General features: G+C 52.2%; 1 protein-coding gene across 4 annotated transcripts; it reads left to right on the top strand.

Moving 5' to 3' along the window:
- The first annotated feature begins 400 nt into the window (after positions 1-400).
- Positions 401-12,572, top strand: H6PD (hexose-6-phosphate dehydrogenase/glucose 1-dehydrogenase). 4 transcript variants are annotated; one of them, XM_032709177.1, is made up of 8 exons: positions 401-420; positions 959-1,073; positions 2,308-2,560; positions 2,757-2,911; positions 4,626-5,282; positions 6,443-6,560; positions 8,569-8,838; positions 9,505-12,572. In XM_032709177.1, exons 3-8 carry the CDS (start codon positions 2,425-2,427, stop codon positions 10,860-10,862), a joined length of 2,694 nt encoding a protein of 897 aa, XP_032565068.1. In that variant the 5' UTR covers positions 401-420; positions 959-1,073; positions 2,308-2,424; the 3' UTR covers positions 10,863-12,572. The 4 variants fall into 4 exon arrangements, with proteins under 4 accessions (XP_032565068.1, XP_032565070.1, XP_032565071.1 ...); XM_032709179.1 differs by lacking the exons at positions 401-420; positions 2,308-2,560 and adding an exon at positions 1,997-2,062 and having other exon boundaries at positions 601-1,073; XM_032709180.1 differs by lacking the exons at positions 401-420; positions 2,308-2,560 and having other exon boundaries at positions 601-1,073; positions 2,795-2,911.
- The last annotated feature ends 1,583 nt before the right edge of the window (positions 12,573-14,155 follow it).

Genomic DNA, 14,155 nt, shown 5'->3' with positions numbered 1-14,155 from the left:
CCATCCAACCTGCCCTTGGAGGTTACCAAAACTCCTGCCACACCTTCTGCCTTTGGTCAAGGCTTTGGTCCGATGGTGCAGCGAGAGCATCTCCAGCCAGAACGGGAACTACAAGCGAACGCACCCCCCCACCCCGCCCCATAGGGACACGCCTGACGCAGTGCCCAGGCGGGAAAGGGTGCGATGCCCAGTGCCCAGTGCCCAGCAGGGTCTGGCCGAGGGTGTTCGTGTCCCACCCGAGCGGGGGCCGCGCCCCCAGAGCCCCCTGTTAACGCCGCGATTTTTTCCCCCCTCTCGCGCGGCGCCGCGCAGCGAGACCCGACGCCAACCACAAGACTGTGCGGCGGGTGGGCGGAGCGCGCGGCGGGCGGGCGGGGCGCTGTGTGTCGGGCCCGCCGGCGCGGCGCGGGTGGGCGGGAGGTGAGCGGGGCCGGGCCGGGGGTCGGGGGGCGCCGGGGGCGGGACGGGGGTGGGACCCCCGGCACGGACGGGCTGGCCCCGGCTCTCTGCGCTGCCCTGTGCCACCGGGCAGCGGCATCGCCCCGCTCCGGCACCGCGTGGGCGGCCGGAGAGCCGCGCATGGCCGCGGGAGGGAGGGAGAGATGCGGGGATGGAGAGATGGAGGGATGCAGGGATAGGGGGATGCGGGGATGCTCCCGGTCCCCGCCGACCCCCGTCCCGTCCCCGGGGTTCCCCGGCGGGCAGAGGTGTTTGCGGGACCCCCGGTCCGTCCCCGCCCCGCGTGGGTACCGCAGGTTCTCCTGCCCCCGCACCCGCGGGACCCGCGTCCCCGCCGCGCTCAGCCCGTCCCGGCTCCCGCTGGCCCTGCCGATCCCTGCGTGTCCCGGGGAAGCTCCGGCGGGAGGTGCGGGGGGATGTGACACGCACCTGTCACAGGTGAGCTCACCCCTCGGGTCCCAGCGCATTTTGTCACCGTAACCCTGTCCTGCTTTTCCAGGGCTCCGGACGCTGAGCTGCCGTCCCGGTGCTGGGACCAGGGCACCTGGAGTGGGGCTGTGCCAGAACCAGAAGGGCCAAACACTAATCCCTGCATCGCCCGGCTTGCTTTTAATGTGAGTCTCCACGTTAAGCCTCTGACCTTTCCAGGAGCTGATGGTGAGGCCATTCCTGCTCTAACGTTGGAATATACAGAAGGCCAATATGGTTTTCCTGATTCTCAAAGTATCCCCATAACTCTTTCCTTCGTGTGTTACCTGTGCATGGCCTTTTAGGAGCCCAACCACACTGCTTGTATCATAGAACCACCTTCCCTGAGTCGGAAGGGACCCAAAAGGATCATCAAAGTCCAGCTCTTTTGGCTCTGCATCTGTTAATTATTTTTCAGTGGGGATGCAACAGTAACAAAACATCTTTTTCTTTTTTTTTTCCCTGTACAAGATCTGAACCGAGCTCCTGTCAAACTGGAGGGAATGCACAGTCTAACTGCTGGGTTAAGCTCCCACATGTTTTATATGGATAAGGCCCAGGAGTCTTTTCCTGAAGCCTGACTGAGCAACTTTTTGTTCTGGCCAGCGGGGGGGATTTTTTGAGTATTATTTTTTAATGTGAACAGTGGTGATTAGCTGATATGAAAGCAGTAAACAAACATTGCTGGGTTTGCTGTGCTTTTTCTGGGCAGCGTAGCTCGATATTTTGCAATTGGGAGTGTTGTGAAACTGGCTTTCAGTTGGCTTGGAAGGACATGTGACTGAATCTGCCGGGAAGTAACTTGGCTAATTCACTCCTGCCCTTTGGAAAAGCCTGACCCACCCAAACCCTTCCCACTCCACGGTGGGACCTCCTGAGGTCTCGTGCAGCATCTCAGGGACTGCAGCCTGCCAGGGTGCAATGGGCACTGTGTCACATGCCCCTGCTTCCTGGAACAAAGGTTGCTCAAACAAGTGTAAATACTGCCCCACTGCCCTGAGAAACGTTGCCACCTGAATTGTAACCCCACAGCAGGGGAAGGAAAACCAAATAGTTATTTAGGCTGCAGGCAAAACCTTAGGAGCCACATTTCTGCCTCTCTGCAACTGCCAGCGCTGTTTGCTGGATTCCTCAAGTGAGTTCATGGGGCTTAAAGAGCACAGGGAGAAGGGAGGGAAGTAGGGGAGGCTGGGGAGAGCTGATATGAGTCAAATTTACAGCCCCCAGTGTACCTTGTTGAAGCTCTCTGAGGAGAGCAGTGGCTACTGGGCTGTCTCCTGAGGGACTGATGTGCCTGTGGGCATCACTGAGGCTGTTTCCTTGCACAGTGGGCTGCAGTTGTCAGCAAAAGTGATGCTCAGCTGCCCTGTTTCCATGCAGGAAGCAGGGAAGGAAAAGCCAAAGGAATTTTTATGCAAACTGAGAGAGAAGCCGGGGTGCCCAGAAAACTCAGCACTGCACAAGAGCTGTCCTGCTCTCCTAGGAGGGCTCACTAAGATGCCCCTTTCCCACTGCCACAGGGTTGTGGTGTTGGGACTGTTCCTTCTGAGAGTTGGACTGGAGGATTGTTCCCAGAAAGGGTCACTGGGGTCAGTTGGAGACCTGCAGCACCCAGCTGAGCTCAGGTGCAAGGGTGAGGAGTCAGGAAGACACTCTGGGAGCAGGAATTGCCACATGAGCCCATGTTTTGCCAGCTCACAAACAGCATCCAGGAGGTTTGGCCCAGCCAGAGTGGATGGGCTGAGAGCTGGGGTGTGCTGTGATGTTGCTGGCTCAGGCACAATTCATTTTTTCTCTGCTGTAATCAGGTCTTTCCTCCCATTTACCAGAAAGGGAGCAACCTGCCTTATCTCTCTTGCTCACCCAGCCACTGGTCAGAGACTCTGCCACACACCAGTCCCTGCAGGACAGAGATCTGCACTGGGGAGAAGACACATTTCCAGCTCCTCTTGCCACTGTGGTCTCTGAAGCTCCTGTGTTACAGGTGAGTCTGCTGGGGAGAGAAACACAAGATTTATACAGACCAGTTCAAGCTGCAGACAGAGAGAGATGTTCAGATGTTCCTTGTTATTATTTAGTTATCCTTTAGCTAATCCTTTAGCTAATTTAGGTCCTTTAGGTGCTTTGGATCCTGTGTTGATTCAGTGATGAAATAGTGGATTTTCTGGGAGCTTTCCATGGGGAAAACCAGTGAAGAGCTCAAACATCTGTGCTTCATCCCTCTGCCATTCAGGGGGAGCAAGGACCAGGCCTTTTGCTCCTGAGTGAGCCTGGGCAGATAAAAGCAAAGAGCTTTTGGTTCTGGGGCATCTGTACAGCTGTAACTGGAGCAATGGAGCCAGGGATGTTTTTCTTGCTGACTGTGAATGTGTGAATCTGAGGAGACACTTTTCAGAGTCATATCTGCCTGCAGAAGGTTCATTCTCACACCCAAGATCCATTTCTCAGTGGTGTGGTCATGAAACTGCCATTTTAAAATGGTGTAATCCTTCCCCAGTGCAAAGCCTAGTGAGACTGCAACTGCACCAGAACAAAAAAGCCTCTTACTGTCAAAGTATGGCCGGTTTTCCTATACAGGTAAAATTAAAAGATATATATTTATTGACCAGAACCAAAAGTTTTTAAAGAAGTTAATTATCTCGTGTGCTCTGAAGGCTTTGCTCCAACTAAACAGAAAGTGAAACTAAGGGAGTGAGATATCCATAAGAGCTTCTGAAATGACATCTGATGGAATGAGAACTGCACAGTGGTTTAGTCACTCGTTCCACATTATCTCTCAGGAGATGTAAAGTTTCCATTGCCATGTTTCTAGGTATAAGAACTAAATGTTTCTTTTCTCTTAAAAGCAGCTTTATTTTGAATAAGTAAGAGTGAGCAAAGGGGCTTTTTGGTCAGGGATTCCAGCTGTCCCTGTCTGCAGGGGTTTGAATGGGGGCTGAGTGGAGAAGGTGCTGACCTGTTCTTCAGTGATGGGAGGTTGAGGGAGGCAGAACACAAACCCCACGTTCTCCCCTGGCCACAGACACGGCCATCATGGGGCACCATCTAAACTGGCTCATGTCTAGACTCAATTTAGGGGCTAAACTTCTTCCCGTGTTGTTTTATCACACCAGTCTCCCAGCAGCTCCTCAGAACCCAGTTCAGCTCTGTTCCCAAGGGTGCTGGTGCACATGAGTCATTAAACAGTGTCCTAATGAGGAGCCTGTGCACTGGAACTGCCAGTGGTCATGTTTGCCTCTGAGCTACTCTCACAATATTGACTTGAAGCCATGCCAAGGCAGAATAACACTATTTGAGCAAAGTCCCAAACAGGAGGCTGTTGAAAGCAGGACTTAACCTGCAGGCACGTGTGTTCAGTGTGCAGGCACATGTGTTCCTTTATAGCCAGCTCTGAAATTTGTGTTAAAATGGGCTCCAGTTTCACAGTCTAAAGGCACCGACACCCCTGCATTAACTCAGCTGTGGGAACAATGCACATGCTACCCAAAGACCTTGGGCACACGCTGCCTTCCACTTCTTGGTGTGCATGAGGAGGCTCTTCAAGAACCCAAATCACAGAGGGGAGGAGAGACTGTTGGGTGGAGGGTGCAGGCAGAAGTCCCTGGCTCTTCAGCCGTGGGAAAGCAGGTACCTTCCTTTGTGTTTTGCAGAGTTATAACATGGATTGACATGTTTTCTTTTCTGTTCTTGTCTTCTAGTGTTCCTGGGTCCACCCCTTCTCTCCCAAGATGCTGGGAAGGGTCCTGTGTGCAGCGTTGGTCGTGGGAGCCTTGCAGTCCCTGGCTAAGGCGTCCCAGGGCCACATCTCCGTGGTCCTGCTGGGAGCCACGGGTGATTTGGCCAAGAAGTACTTGTGGCAGGGTCTGTTCCAGCTCTACATGGACCAAGTGAGCAATGGCCACAGCTTCACGTTCCACGGGGCCGCACTGACGGCTCAGGAGCCGGGGGAGAGGCTGATGTTTGAGGTGCTGAAGAAGCTGTCCTGCCCCCCGGACGAGGCTCCCAACAGGTGTGCTGTGCTCAAGGACCAGTTCCTGAAGCTGAGCCAGTACCACCAGCTGAGTAGTGCTGAGAACTACACTGCTCTGAGCAGGGAGATCGAGGCCCTGCTGCGCCAGGAGGGGCTGAAGGAGGCTGGGAGGATCTTCTACTTCTCAGTGCCACCGTTCGCCTACACGGAGATCGCCCGCCACATCAACAGCAGCTGCAGGCCTCCCCCGGGGGCCTGGCTGAGGGTGGTGCTGGAGAAACCCTTTGGCCATGACCTGGAGTCGGCCCAGCAGTTGGCTGCAGAGCTGACGGGCTTCTTCAAGGAGGAGGAGATGTACCGGGTGGACCACTACCTTGGCAAACAGGTGAGCAGCTGGCAGGGCACAGCCCCCTGCCAGGCTGGGGGGCCTGGTGGCTGTGGGTGAGTGCTGGGTGTCAGTTCTGCATCTAATGAGAGTGTTGTTCCCCTCTCAAATTCAGGCAGAGCCTCTCAGTGTGATCCCAAGCCTCATGGAATCCTCTGCTGTTCCTCTTCTGTCCTGTACTGCTGTCCATCCTCTTAGAGAGCAGAGGAGATGTGCAGACCAAAGCAGGGCTTTCTCCTGTTGGAGTGATGAGGGTCCCTTCTCCAGAGGGAGGCCAGGGTGTAGGGTTGAACTCTGTGTGGGCCTGAAGTAGAGATGCAGAGTTTATCTGGTCTTCTGACCAAGGTCGGGGGTTTGATTTCGCTGAGTAACCAGCGCCCTTTCCCTCTCACAGTTCTCCCATCTCATTACTCACAGGCCTCTCTGCTTAGCCGTGCCTTCTGGAAGCAGTTTTTGATTTGATATGATAAGGAGCTGATGGGATGTCAGTTTTATGGGATGCTTAGGAGAAGGTTTCTTCCTGCCCTGTGTTCCACTCCGGCCTGCTGCAGGGACAGCTCAGGGTGTGGAGCTGCGTTGTCCCCACGGGAATGTGTCCAAGGACATGCCATCCTTGTTTCACAGGAATGCGATGTCACATTTTGAAAGGAGCCTGTTCCAGCCATGGCACTGTGGCCAGATTTTACTGCATGTCCAGCTGCAGGGAGAGCATCTCCACTAAGAGGGGGGGATTTCTTCTGTTTTGTTTTTCGGTTGGATTTTTTTTTTGTGTGTCCCAAAAAGAGCAGATGGCTTTAGTGATGTAGCATTTCAGCACTTTGGAAGTGTACATTACTCCCAGGATGGTCTGACTCAGCCCTTTGTCCTTTGACAGATATAAACTGGGTGCCTTGCAGTTTGTAGTTCAGCCTTTTTTCACATGAAACCTCAAAATTCCTCAGAAAGACCTTTAATGTCTGCTCTGGACAGTCACTGGCAGCCCCACTGTGCATCCCTGCAGGCTCTCTTGCTGGTTTTCTCTTCTCTGACTCACTCTGCTCTCTGCTGTGCTGCCTGTCTGCTGGCACATCCCAGTGCTGGATGGGGCAGAGGTGTTGTGCCAGAGATACTGTGGGAGTCTGGTGAGTTTTTATGGGATCCTTGACTTTTTCCCTTCACAGGCTGTAGCCCATATCCTGCCTTTTCGAGATCAGAACCGACAGTTTCTGGATCCGATTTGGAACCGACATCACGTGGAAAGAGTGGAGATTGTCCTGAAGGAGACTGTGGATGCTAAAGGTTGGTGAGGAGAGTGTGCAGAGTGTGCAAGGTGAATGAATGAGAAGGAGAACTGGCAGGTTCATTAATTATGTGAAAGTGGCCCTTGAGGTAGTGCTGGTACAGAAATAAAACCCGTAAGGTATGCTGCTCTCTGGAAATAGAGGGAGACTGTCCTGCACTTCCTGTGCTAGAGACTGACTCACTTCCAGGTAGTGTTGCTGCTTCCAAGAAAAGATTCCAATCGCAGTTTGTCTGGGAGCAGGGTCAGAATCCCCCACCTTTTTGTGCTGCAGAGCCCTGGGGACATTGCACCCAGCTTTCCATCCTGATTCTTGGTAAAAGGCACTAGATTTGGAATTGATGCAATCTAAGGCCACTTCAGTTTAGTGCAGCCATCCTCTGGTTGTTGAAACAACAACAACCCTTTTGTATTCCTGTCCTGTTAGCTACCAAGCTCACCCTGAGTGTACCTTTGTGCTGTTCCTTGGAAGGTGCTCTTGCATCTCTTGCCTGGATGTTGCTCATCTCAGCTCATCAGTGTCAGTCCGAGTGCCCGGGTCACTCTGTGTTTGCCTGCCTGTTTCTTTCCCTTCCTCTCTTGTAGTAAGAAGGAGCATTGCAGAGAGAAAAAATCCAAGCCCAGAGCTGCCAGCATGGGTCTCCTGCTGAAGGACACGGCTGCATTCCCTCCCTGCAGTGCTGCAGCAGCCGCTCTGCAGTGCTCAGCACAAAGCTCCCTGGGCTGGACTGCCACCCGCAGCACTTTGGGCACGTCAGGTGCCCTCAGTTCTGCAACATCAGGGCTGCTTGTCCACTCACTTTACCTGCTCCCTTCTTCCCTCCCTGCCTCCCTCCCTCCTCGCTCTCTGAGCCACCACAAACCAGTAACACAGTTCTATCAAACTTGGAGTGATCTCCAGTTTGGCAGCCCAGACCTCACCCGGGCCTGTTTCTGAGGGAGGGACACACTGCAGAGAAATAAAGGGGGGAAGTGTTGTCTCTGCACAGCCCCAGCTACACCCTGTGCCCTCCCTGCTCTGAACAACTTTGTAATTTTTCATTTGGCGTCTTTTTTCCCCTGTTCAGCTTCAGCTGGCAGCCTGGCTCCCAGCGAGTCTGCAGCATTGATTCCACTAATGAATGTGCCTTTGGATTAGAGCAGAGGAGATAAACGTATCAATCAATAGGGGAAGCCTATGGGTGATGCAGTCTGCAGCCTGCTGCTGCTGGATTACACAAAGGCATCTGCTTGAGTCTCTTCACAAGTGCATTGTCCTTCTCCCCCTGCTCCCACCTGCATGAGAAGCCAGGCAGGGAAAGGGGAAGCATGAAATTTTGTCTCCCAAGGGCATGGCTCAGCCAGAGCCATCTGAGGACGGGAAAACCAGGGGAAAGGGGCAGTGGAGAGCAGTGCTCAATGCCAGGGCACAGCTGCTGCTGTTCTGGGGAGCTGGTGTGAAGCTGTAGAGCTGTTGGGGTCCCTGCTCTGACCCCACTTTCCAAGCACTCTGATAAAGCTTTTGTTTGGAACTGCCTGTTGTGTGGAGTGCCAGACCCAGGGCTGTGGCTGCAGAGCTGCCTTCTGCTCTGTGCACTCGGGACTGTCAAGCACAGCATGACTTCTCCTGGGTTTAGGCTCTGTAAACACCCAAAAAGAGGAGTGTGTTTGGCTCTGGGGAGGACAAGCAGTCCCATGGGGACCTTTTATCTCTATTTTAGTGTAGAATCATAGAATGATTTGGGTTGAAAGGACCCCTTGAAGACCATCTAGTCCAACCCCCTTGCCATAAGCAGGGACATGTTTCACTAGAACAGGTTGCTCAAAGCTTGAACACATCCAGTGACGGGATATCCACAACTTCTCTGAGCTTGGTGGCTTCAAGTTAATTGTTGGGCTGGGAGAAGAGGTGCAAACCAGTCAGGGCTTGTTCCCTTTGTTCTTGGCACACACATTACACATGCAGAGGACAAAGCTGCAGGAGAACCACATCAGTTTAAATGCGTCTTCCCTCCTCCTTGTCCTCAGGCCGCACCAGCTTCTACGAGCAGTACGGGGTCATCCGGGACGTGCTGCAGAACCACCTCACAGAGGCCCTGATGTTCCTCATCATGGAGCTCCCGGCCAATGTGAGCAGGACAGAAGAGGTTTTGCAGCACAAGCTGCAGAGCTTCCAGTCCTTGTGGGGCCTGGAGAAGAACAGTGCCGTGCTGGGCCAGTACCAGGCGTACGCCAGCCAGGCCCAGGAGGAGCTGCAGCAGGCACAGGACTACGTCAGCACGACACCAACCTTTGCAGGTGAGAGTTTGGGCTGGGCCCTGGAGGGGGGAGTAGTCTGGAGCTGAGGAGAGCAGGAGATGTGAGTCCTTCTGTGATAATACCAGCTCCATGACTCTGGACCTCACTGCTGGCACTGGGATGTCTCCAGGCATCCAGCAGCGCGACTGGGAGCTGGAACAAGACAACACTGTTGTCATGTCAGCTAGTGATCCAGTGAATGAGAGGCATAAGAGCTAAGTCCCATTATTCTAAGATCTCTGCATTATTTTTAAAAGTGGCCTGCAAACTCCTTTGCCTTTTCATGAAGTTGAATTGCTCTCTGCAGCTGAGGGGCAAAGCTCTGCAGTTCTCTGTGATGAATGAACCATGAGGCCACCTCTAGCCATGCTGTGTCTTCTGAACATTAAAGATACTGTCTGAATTATGTTCATGTTCAGAAAACTGGTTTCCTACAAGATTAAAGGAGGCTAAACAAGTGGGATGCCTGGGAGGAAGCACAGCAGGGTAACTGGAGAGCAGTTAGGTAATGAAGTCAGGAAAGGGTTGAATGTGGAGCAAGAGACACGGTGGCTGCCAAAATTTCTGGAACCTGAGGAAGGAGAATAATGGGTAGGTGATAGAGATCCCCCCAAAACTGTTTGCTGTTCAGGTTTGATTGGGTAGCTGAACTCCCTGTCATTTCAGGTGTGCTGATCCGCAGTGACAGCCTGCGGTGGGAAGGGGTCCCTTTCCTCCTCACCTCTGGGAAGGCTCTGGATGAACGGGTAGGTTACGCCCGTGTTCTCTTCAAGAACAGGGCCTACTGCACTCAGAGTGAGACTCTGAGGGATGCAGGGCACAGCCAGTGTAAAGCCAAGCAGATCATCTTCTACTTCGGGCACGGGGCCCTCAACACCCCTGCAGTGCTTGTGAGCAGGAACCTTTTCCGGCCTGTCATGCCCAAAGACAGTTGGAAAGAAGCTGTGGCCCGGTCGGACCTGCACATTTTTGGACAACCACTGTCTGATTACTATGTGTACAGCCCTGTGAAAGAGAGAGATGCCTATTCTGTCCTCATCTCCAACATCTACCACGGCAGGAAGGATTTCTTCATCACCACGGAGAACCTGCTGGCCTCCTGGGGCTTCTGGACGCCGCTGCTGGACAGCATCTCCCACCAGCCCCTGCGCCTCTACCCCGGGGGCGTGGAGAACCAGCACCTCCTCGACTTTGAGATGGTGAGTGGGGGACTGGCATTCACCCTGGCAGAGCCAGCGGAGCTGCTGAGCCCCACCAGGCACATGCCAAGTGATTACAAGGCAATCCAGTCCAAATACCGGCAGAGCCCCCTGGTCTCGGCGTGGTCCGAGGACCTGATTTCCCAGCTGGCTTCCGACATGGAGGAGGCAGCAGTCAGGAGCGTGGCACGCTCCGGGCAGTTCCACCTGGCCCTCTCAGGGGGCTCCAGCCCAGTGATCCTGTTCCAGCGGCTGGCAAGGCACCACTACGCCTTCCCCTGGAAGCACACCCACATCTGGCTGGTGGACGAGCGCTGTGTCCCCCTCACCGACAGCGAGTCCAACTTCTTCAGCCTGCACAGCCACCTCCTGCAGAGCGTCAGGGTGCCCTACTTCAACATCCACCCCATGCCCGTGCACCTGAACCGGCGGCTCTGCGTGGAGGAGGACAGAGGCACAGAGCTGTATGCCCAGGACATCGTGGCCCTGGTGGCCAATGCCAGCTTCGACCTGGTGCTGCTGGGGGTGGGCACCGACGGCCACACGGCCTCGCTCTTCCCCCGCTCGGAGAACGGGCTGGAAGGGGCTCCCACTGTGGTGCTGACTGAGAGCCCTGTCAAACCTCACCAGAGGATGAGCCTTAGCCTACCCCTCATCAACAGGGCCAGGCGGGTGTTTGTCCTGGTTTTGGGGAAGGGGAAGCACGACATCACCACCCTGCTGAGCAGGGTGGGCCACGAGCCGACGAAGTGGCCGATCTCGGGCGTCAGCCCCAGCTCTGGCCAGCTGGTCTGGTACGTGGATTATGAAGCTCTGCTTGGGTGATGCCTTCACAGTGTCCCTCCTCCCTTGTCTGCGTGGCCTTTACAGCCTGGATTTTCCTACACAATGTCCATGTTTTTCTGTTGCCAGCGGCAGCTTCATCTCTGACGGGCTCCTCAGAGCTTCTGGGATATCCGTGGCCTGCAGCGCCTCTGACATTTGAGCCTGAAGGGAGCTGGGCTCAGTGTTCAGAGCTCAGGAGGAGCCAGTGCAGCATTTTTGGCTCTGCCAGGGATTCTGACTGTGACTTTGGACAAATTACCTCACCCTGAAGTGCCTCAGTTTTCCTGTCAGGCGTTTTTGCTTATTGGCATTTAACTACCTCGCAGGCACTACGGGAGACTTGTTAAATTACCTGCCAAATTTTTTAAAAATTTCATGTAATTCTCAGGCTAAGAGGCAATAATAACATGTTCATCCTGTGCCCTGCTCAGTCTGGCTGGGCCAGAGTTCTTATCTCAGTGAAAGGAGGGTAGTGTGCACAGGGATCTGGTGTCAGCCAGGCTCTGACTTTGCCCTCCTGGAAACACGTTTGGCTTTTGTGGCATGTGGCCCCTAAATTCTGACACTGATTTGTGAGCTCACTGCAGTCCTGAGCCTTTGCAACCTGCCCAGCAGCAGAGGCTGAGTTTAGAAGCACTAATTTGCTGCTTTCATTAAGTGGATGGCTGATACAGGGGGGATGGGGAAGGAAGACAAACTGCTTTTTAGGCTGTTAAAATAATGGGGACAGGGTGAGGAATATGGCAGCTCACAGAGCTGTTGTTTGCCAGCAGTGCAATAATTATTGAGGGAAAAGCTTGGTGTTCAGAGGAGTTGGTGGGTTTAGCTAGCAAAAAAATGTTTTCTTTAGCTGTCTTTGCCTCATTCTCTGAAATGAACTTTTCTCTGTCCTCAGAATTGAAGCTTGAAGCGTCACATGGTGGCTTGTAAAATTTCTGTGGGAGGCAGCTTTATAAACTCCCAACATATCCATGAGTACAGCACACACTGAGGTGGATGCACTGTTTGCAGATGGTGGTGGTGGTGTTTGAACTCGTGGGCACTGACTTACAAGGGAGGGGATTTTCTCTGTACACATCCCTTAAGGCACACGGAACCAGCAAAGTGCACCTCTGACAGCACAACATGAGCTGGTTGTAGAATTGTGTAGTTCTGCTGCTCACAGGGAGGGTTGGAGACATCCAGTCCTACCCAGAGACCCCACTGTCCCCTTCCTAATCTAATTTTCACCTTCCCAGGATGCTGCCACGCACAAGGGGTGCCCTGTGCTTTCATGGGATCCCCAAATGCTCCGTGATCTCCTCCAGCGGGTTATTTACCTTTGGATTAGTGCCTTAACTGGTCTGGTTTGACAGCTGGGATGGCTGGTTATCCCTCCTTTGTGGGTGCCTGTGACTAAGTTTGTTCCTGCCTGTGTCCTGGTTGCAGGCAGGATTAACCTGAGGGTGAAACTAAACCCCAGGGGAGGAGAGGAGAACAGGGAGCAGGAGGAAGGTGAGCTCTGCAGGCTTTGCTGCGGGACTTGCTTGGCCAGTGGAGTCTGGAATAAGAGCACATGTCCAGGAGTTCATTGGAATAACCCTCTTTGTAGAGGAGTGGTAGCAAACAGTGGTTCCAGAATATACCACAGTGGCTGGAACAGCTGTGCTGAGGAACAGGGTTTGGGTCTGGTACATCCATGAGTCCCAACATCATTTTTTATTTTTAAACGAAAAGATCCATTAAGTTCTATCCAGGTCTTTTGTGTTTGGTATAAGGGAACAAGTTCTAATGAAAAATTGACCTATATGAGTAACTATATTGTTATGAATGACAGGATTTGTGACTGTGTTACAGGTGACTGTGGCATTGGTGTTTTCCTGGTTTTGCACACTTTCTTTTTAAAGTCTTGCTGGCACCTTTTGAAATAAATACTGAGGGGTTTATTTGCACTTTTGAGTAAGCACATATTTTTTTTCCCAGGGAGCCTCTCTTCTTTCCAGCTGAAAACAGTGTTTATTTGTGAAGTCTCTATCTAGTGGGTCATCCCAGAATTAATCCCAGATTTTATTAAAATCCATTGAAAGCTTCCACATGTTTTCCTCAGTGAACCCAGCTATCTGGGTTGGGGGGGGGGTTGGAACTGCATTTTATTTTTACACAGATAATTCCTTTTAAACTCTTTAATAATTAGCATTTGCCAAATGAAAAACAAGTATTTTTGAATATACAAAATTTATGACTGGAAAGAGAGATACTGTGGATAGGAAGAAGGGTTAAATGAGCAGCAAATCTGATGAGGAGGAATGGTAGAAATCCACTGGGCTCTAGGCCAAGGAAGCAGTGCTATTTTTATTTTGTGAAAGCTATAAATAGGAGGTGTGCACCTTCTTGAGAGCTTGTATTAACCTTTCTTTGCAAAAGCAACTCCATAGAGTAATTTCTTACAGTCTGTTTCTCCTTTAAGTGATTATTGATACCAATTTTATTAATTTTTTAAATGTCAAGTGCATTCCTAGAATTCAGTGGTATTATTATTTATATGTTTTACAGAAAACTAACACTGGAAATAATTCATTTTTCACTTCAACTTTTATAAATCAAGTTGTAAAATCTTTTTTTTTCCCGTGAGCAAAGTTTTGTGATTCCTTTCATGTTGTTTAATGAATAAAAGAGAATTATATTTATAGAAAATAAATAATTTTTAACAAGACGTGCCTTTTAATTTCTTCCAAAGATGGGTGGTCATTCTGCTTTTTTCCCTCTCCTCTTGGTGAGTGAAGTTTTAGGGTTTTAGTTGTACGAGGTGAACAGTGTAGCTGGTGTTGAATGTTCACTCTGACTCCTGTTTTTTTTTGGTGTCTCATCCAAACAAGGCCAGGACTTTGCAAAAGAGAGGAACATCCAAAGCCCTTTTAAGGTGAGAAGATGGGATCACAAGATGGGATCACCCAATGCTGTGCAGGGTCCTGAAATGGCCAGGCCTCGGGAAAGTCTCCCCTGGTGCACATTTACTCCCTGAGTTGCATTTCCATGGACACTGTGACCGTAAGACAGAGCTGCTTGAGAGCACAGAGTTTACAGAGCTGCGTTTGAGCTCTGCTCTGGTCGGATCAGCTGAAGTTCAAGCACAAGCTGTGCTGTGGCTCTGGCTGGGAGGGCACTGTGGGCAGTCCCAGAGCAGAGTCCTGCCCTCCAGTTCAGCTGATGCCCAAATGCTCCTGTCCAGAACCAGCCCCCTCCTCACCGAAAGGAAAATCTCACCTGGCACCTCCATTCCGCAGGAAGAACGGGCACAGCGTGCCTGGGAAAGG

The sequence above is a fragment of the Chiroxiphia lanceolata genome, chromosome 22 (genome assembly GCF_009829145.1).
Source record: "Chiroxiphia lanceolata isolate bChiLan1 chromosome 22, bChiLan1.pri, whole genome shotgun sequence".
In the NCBI taxonomy this organism is placed as follows: Eukaryota; Metazoa; Chordata; class Aves; order Passeriformes; family Pipridae; genus Chiroxiphia; species Chiroxiphia lanceolata.
This window is presented reverse-complemented; position numbering and strand designations above follow the sequence as displayed.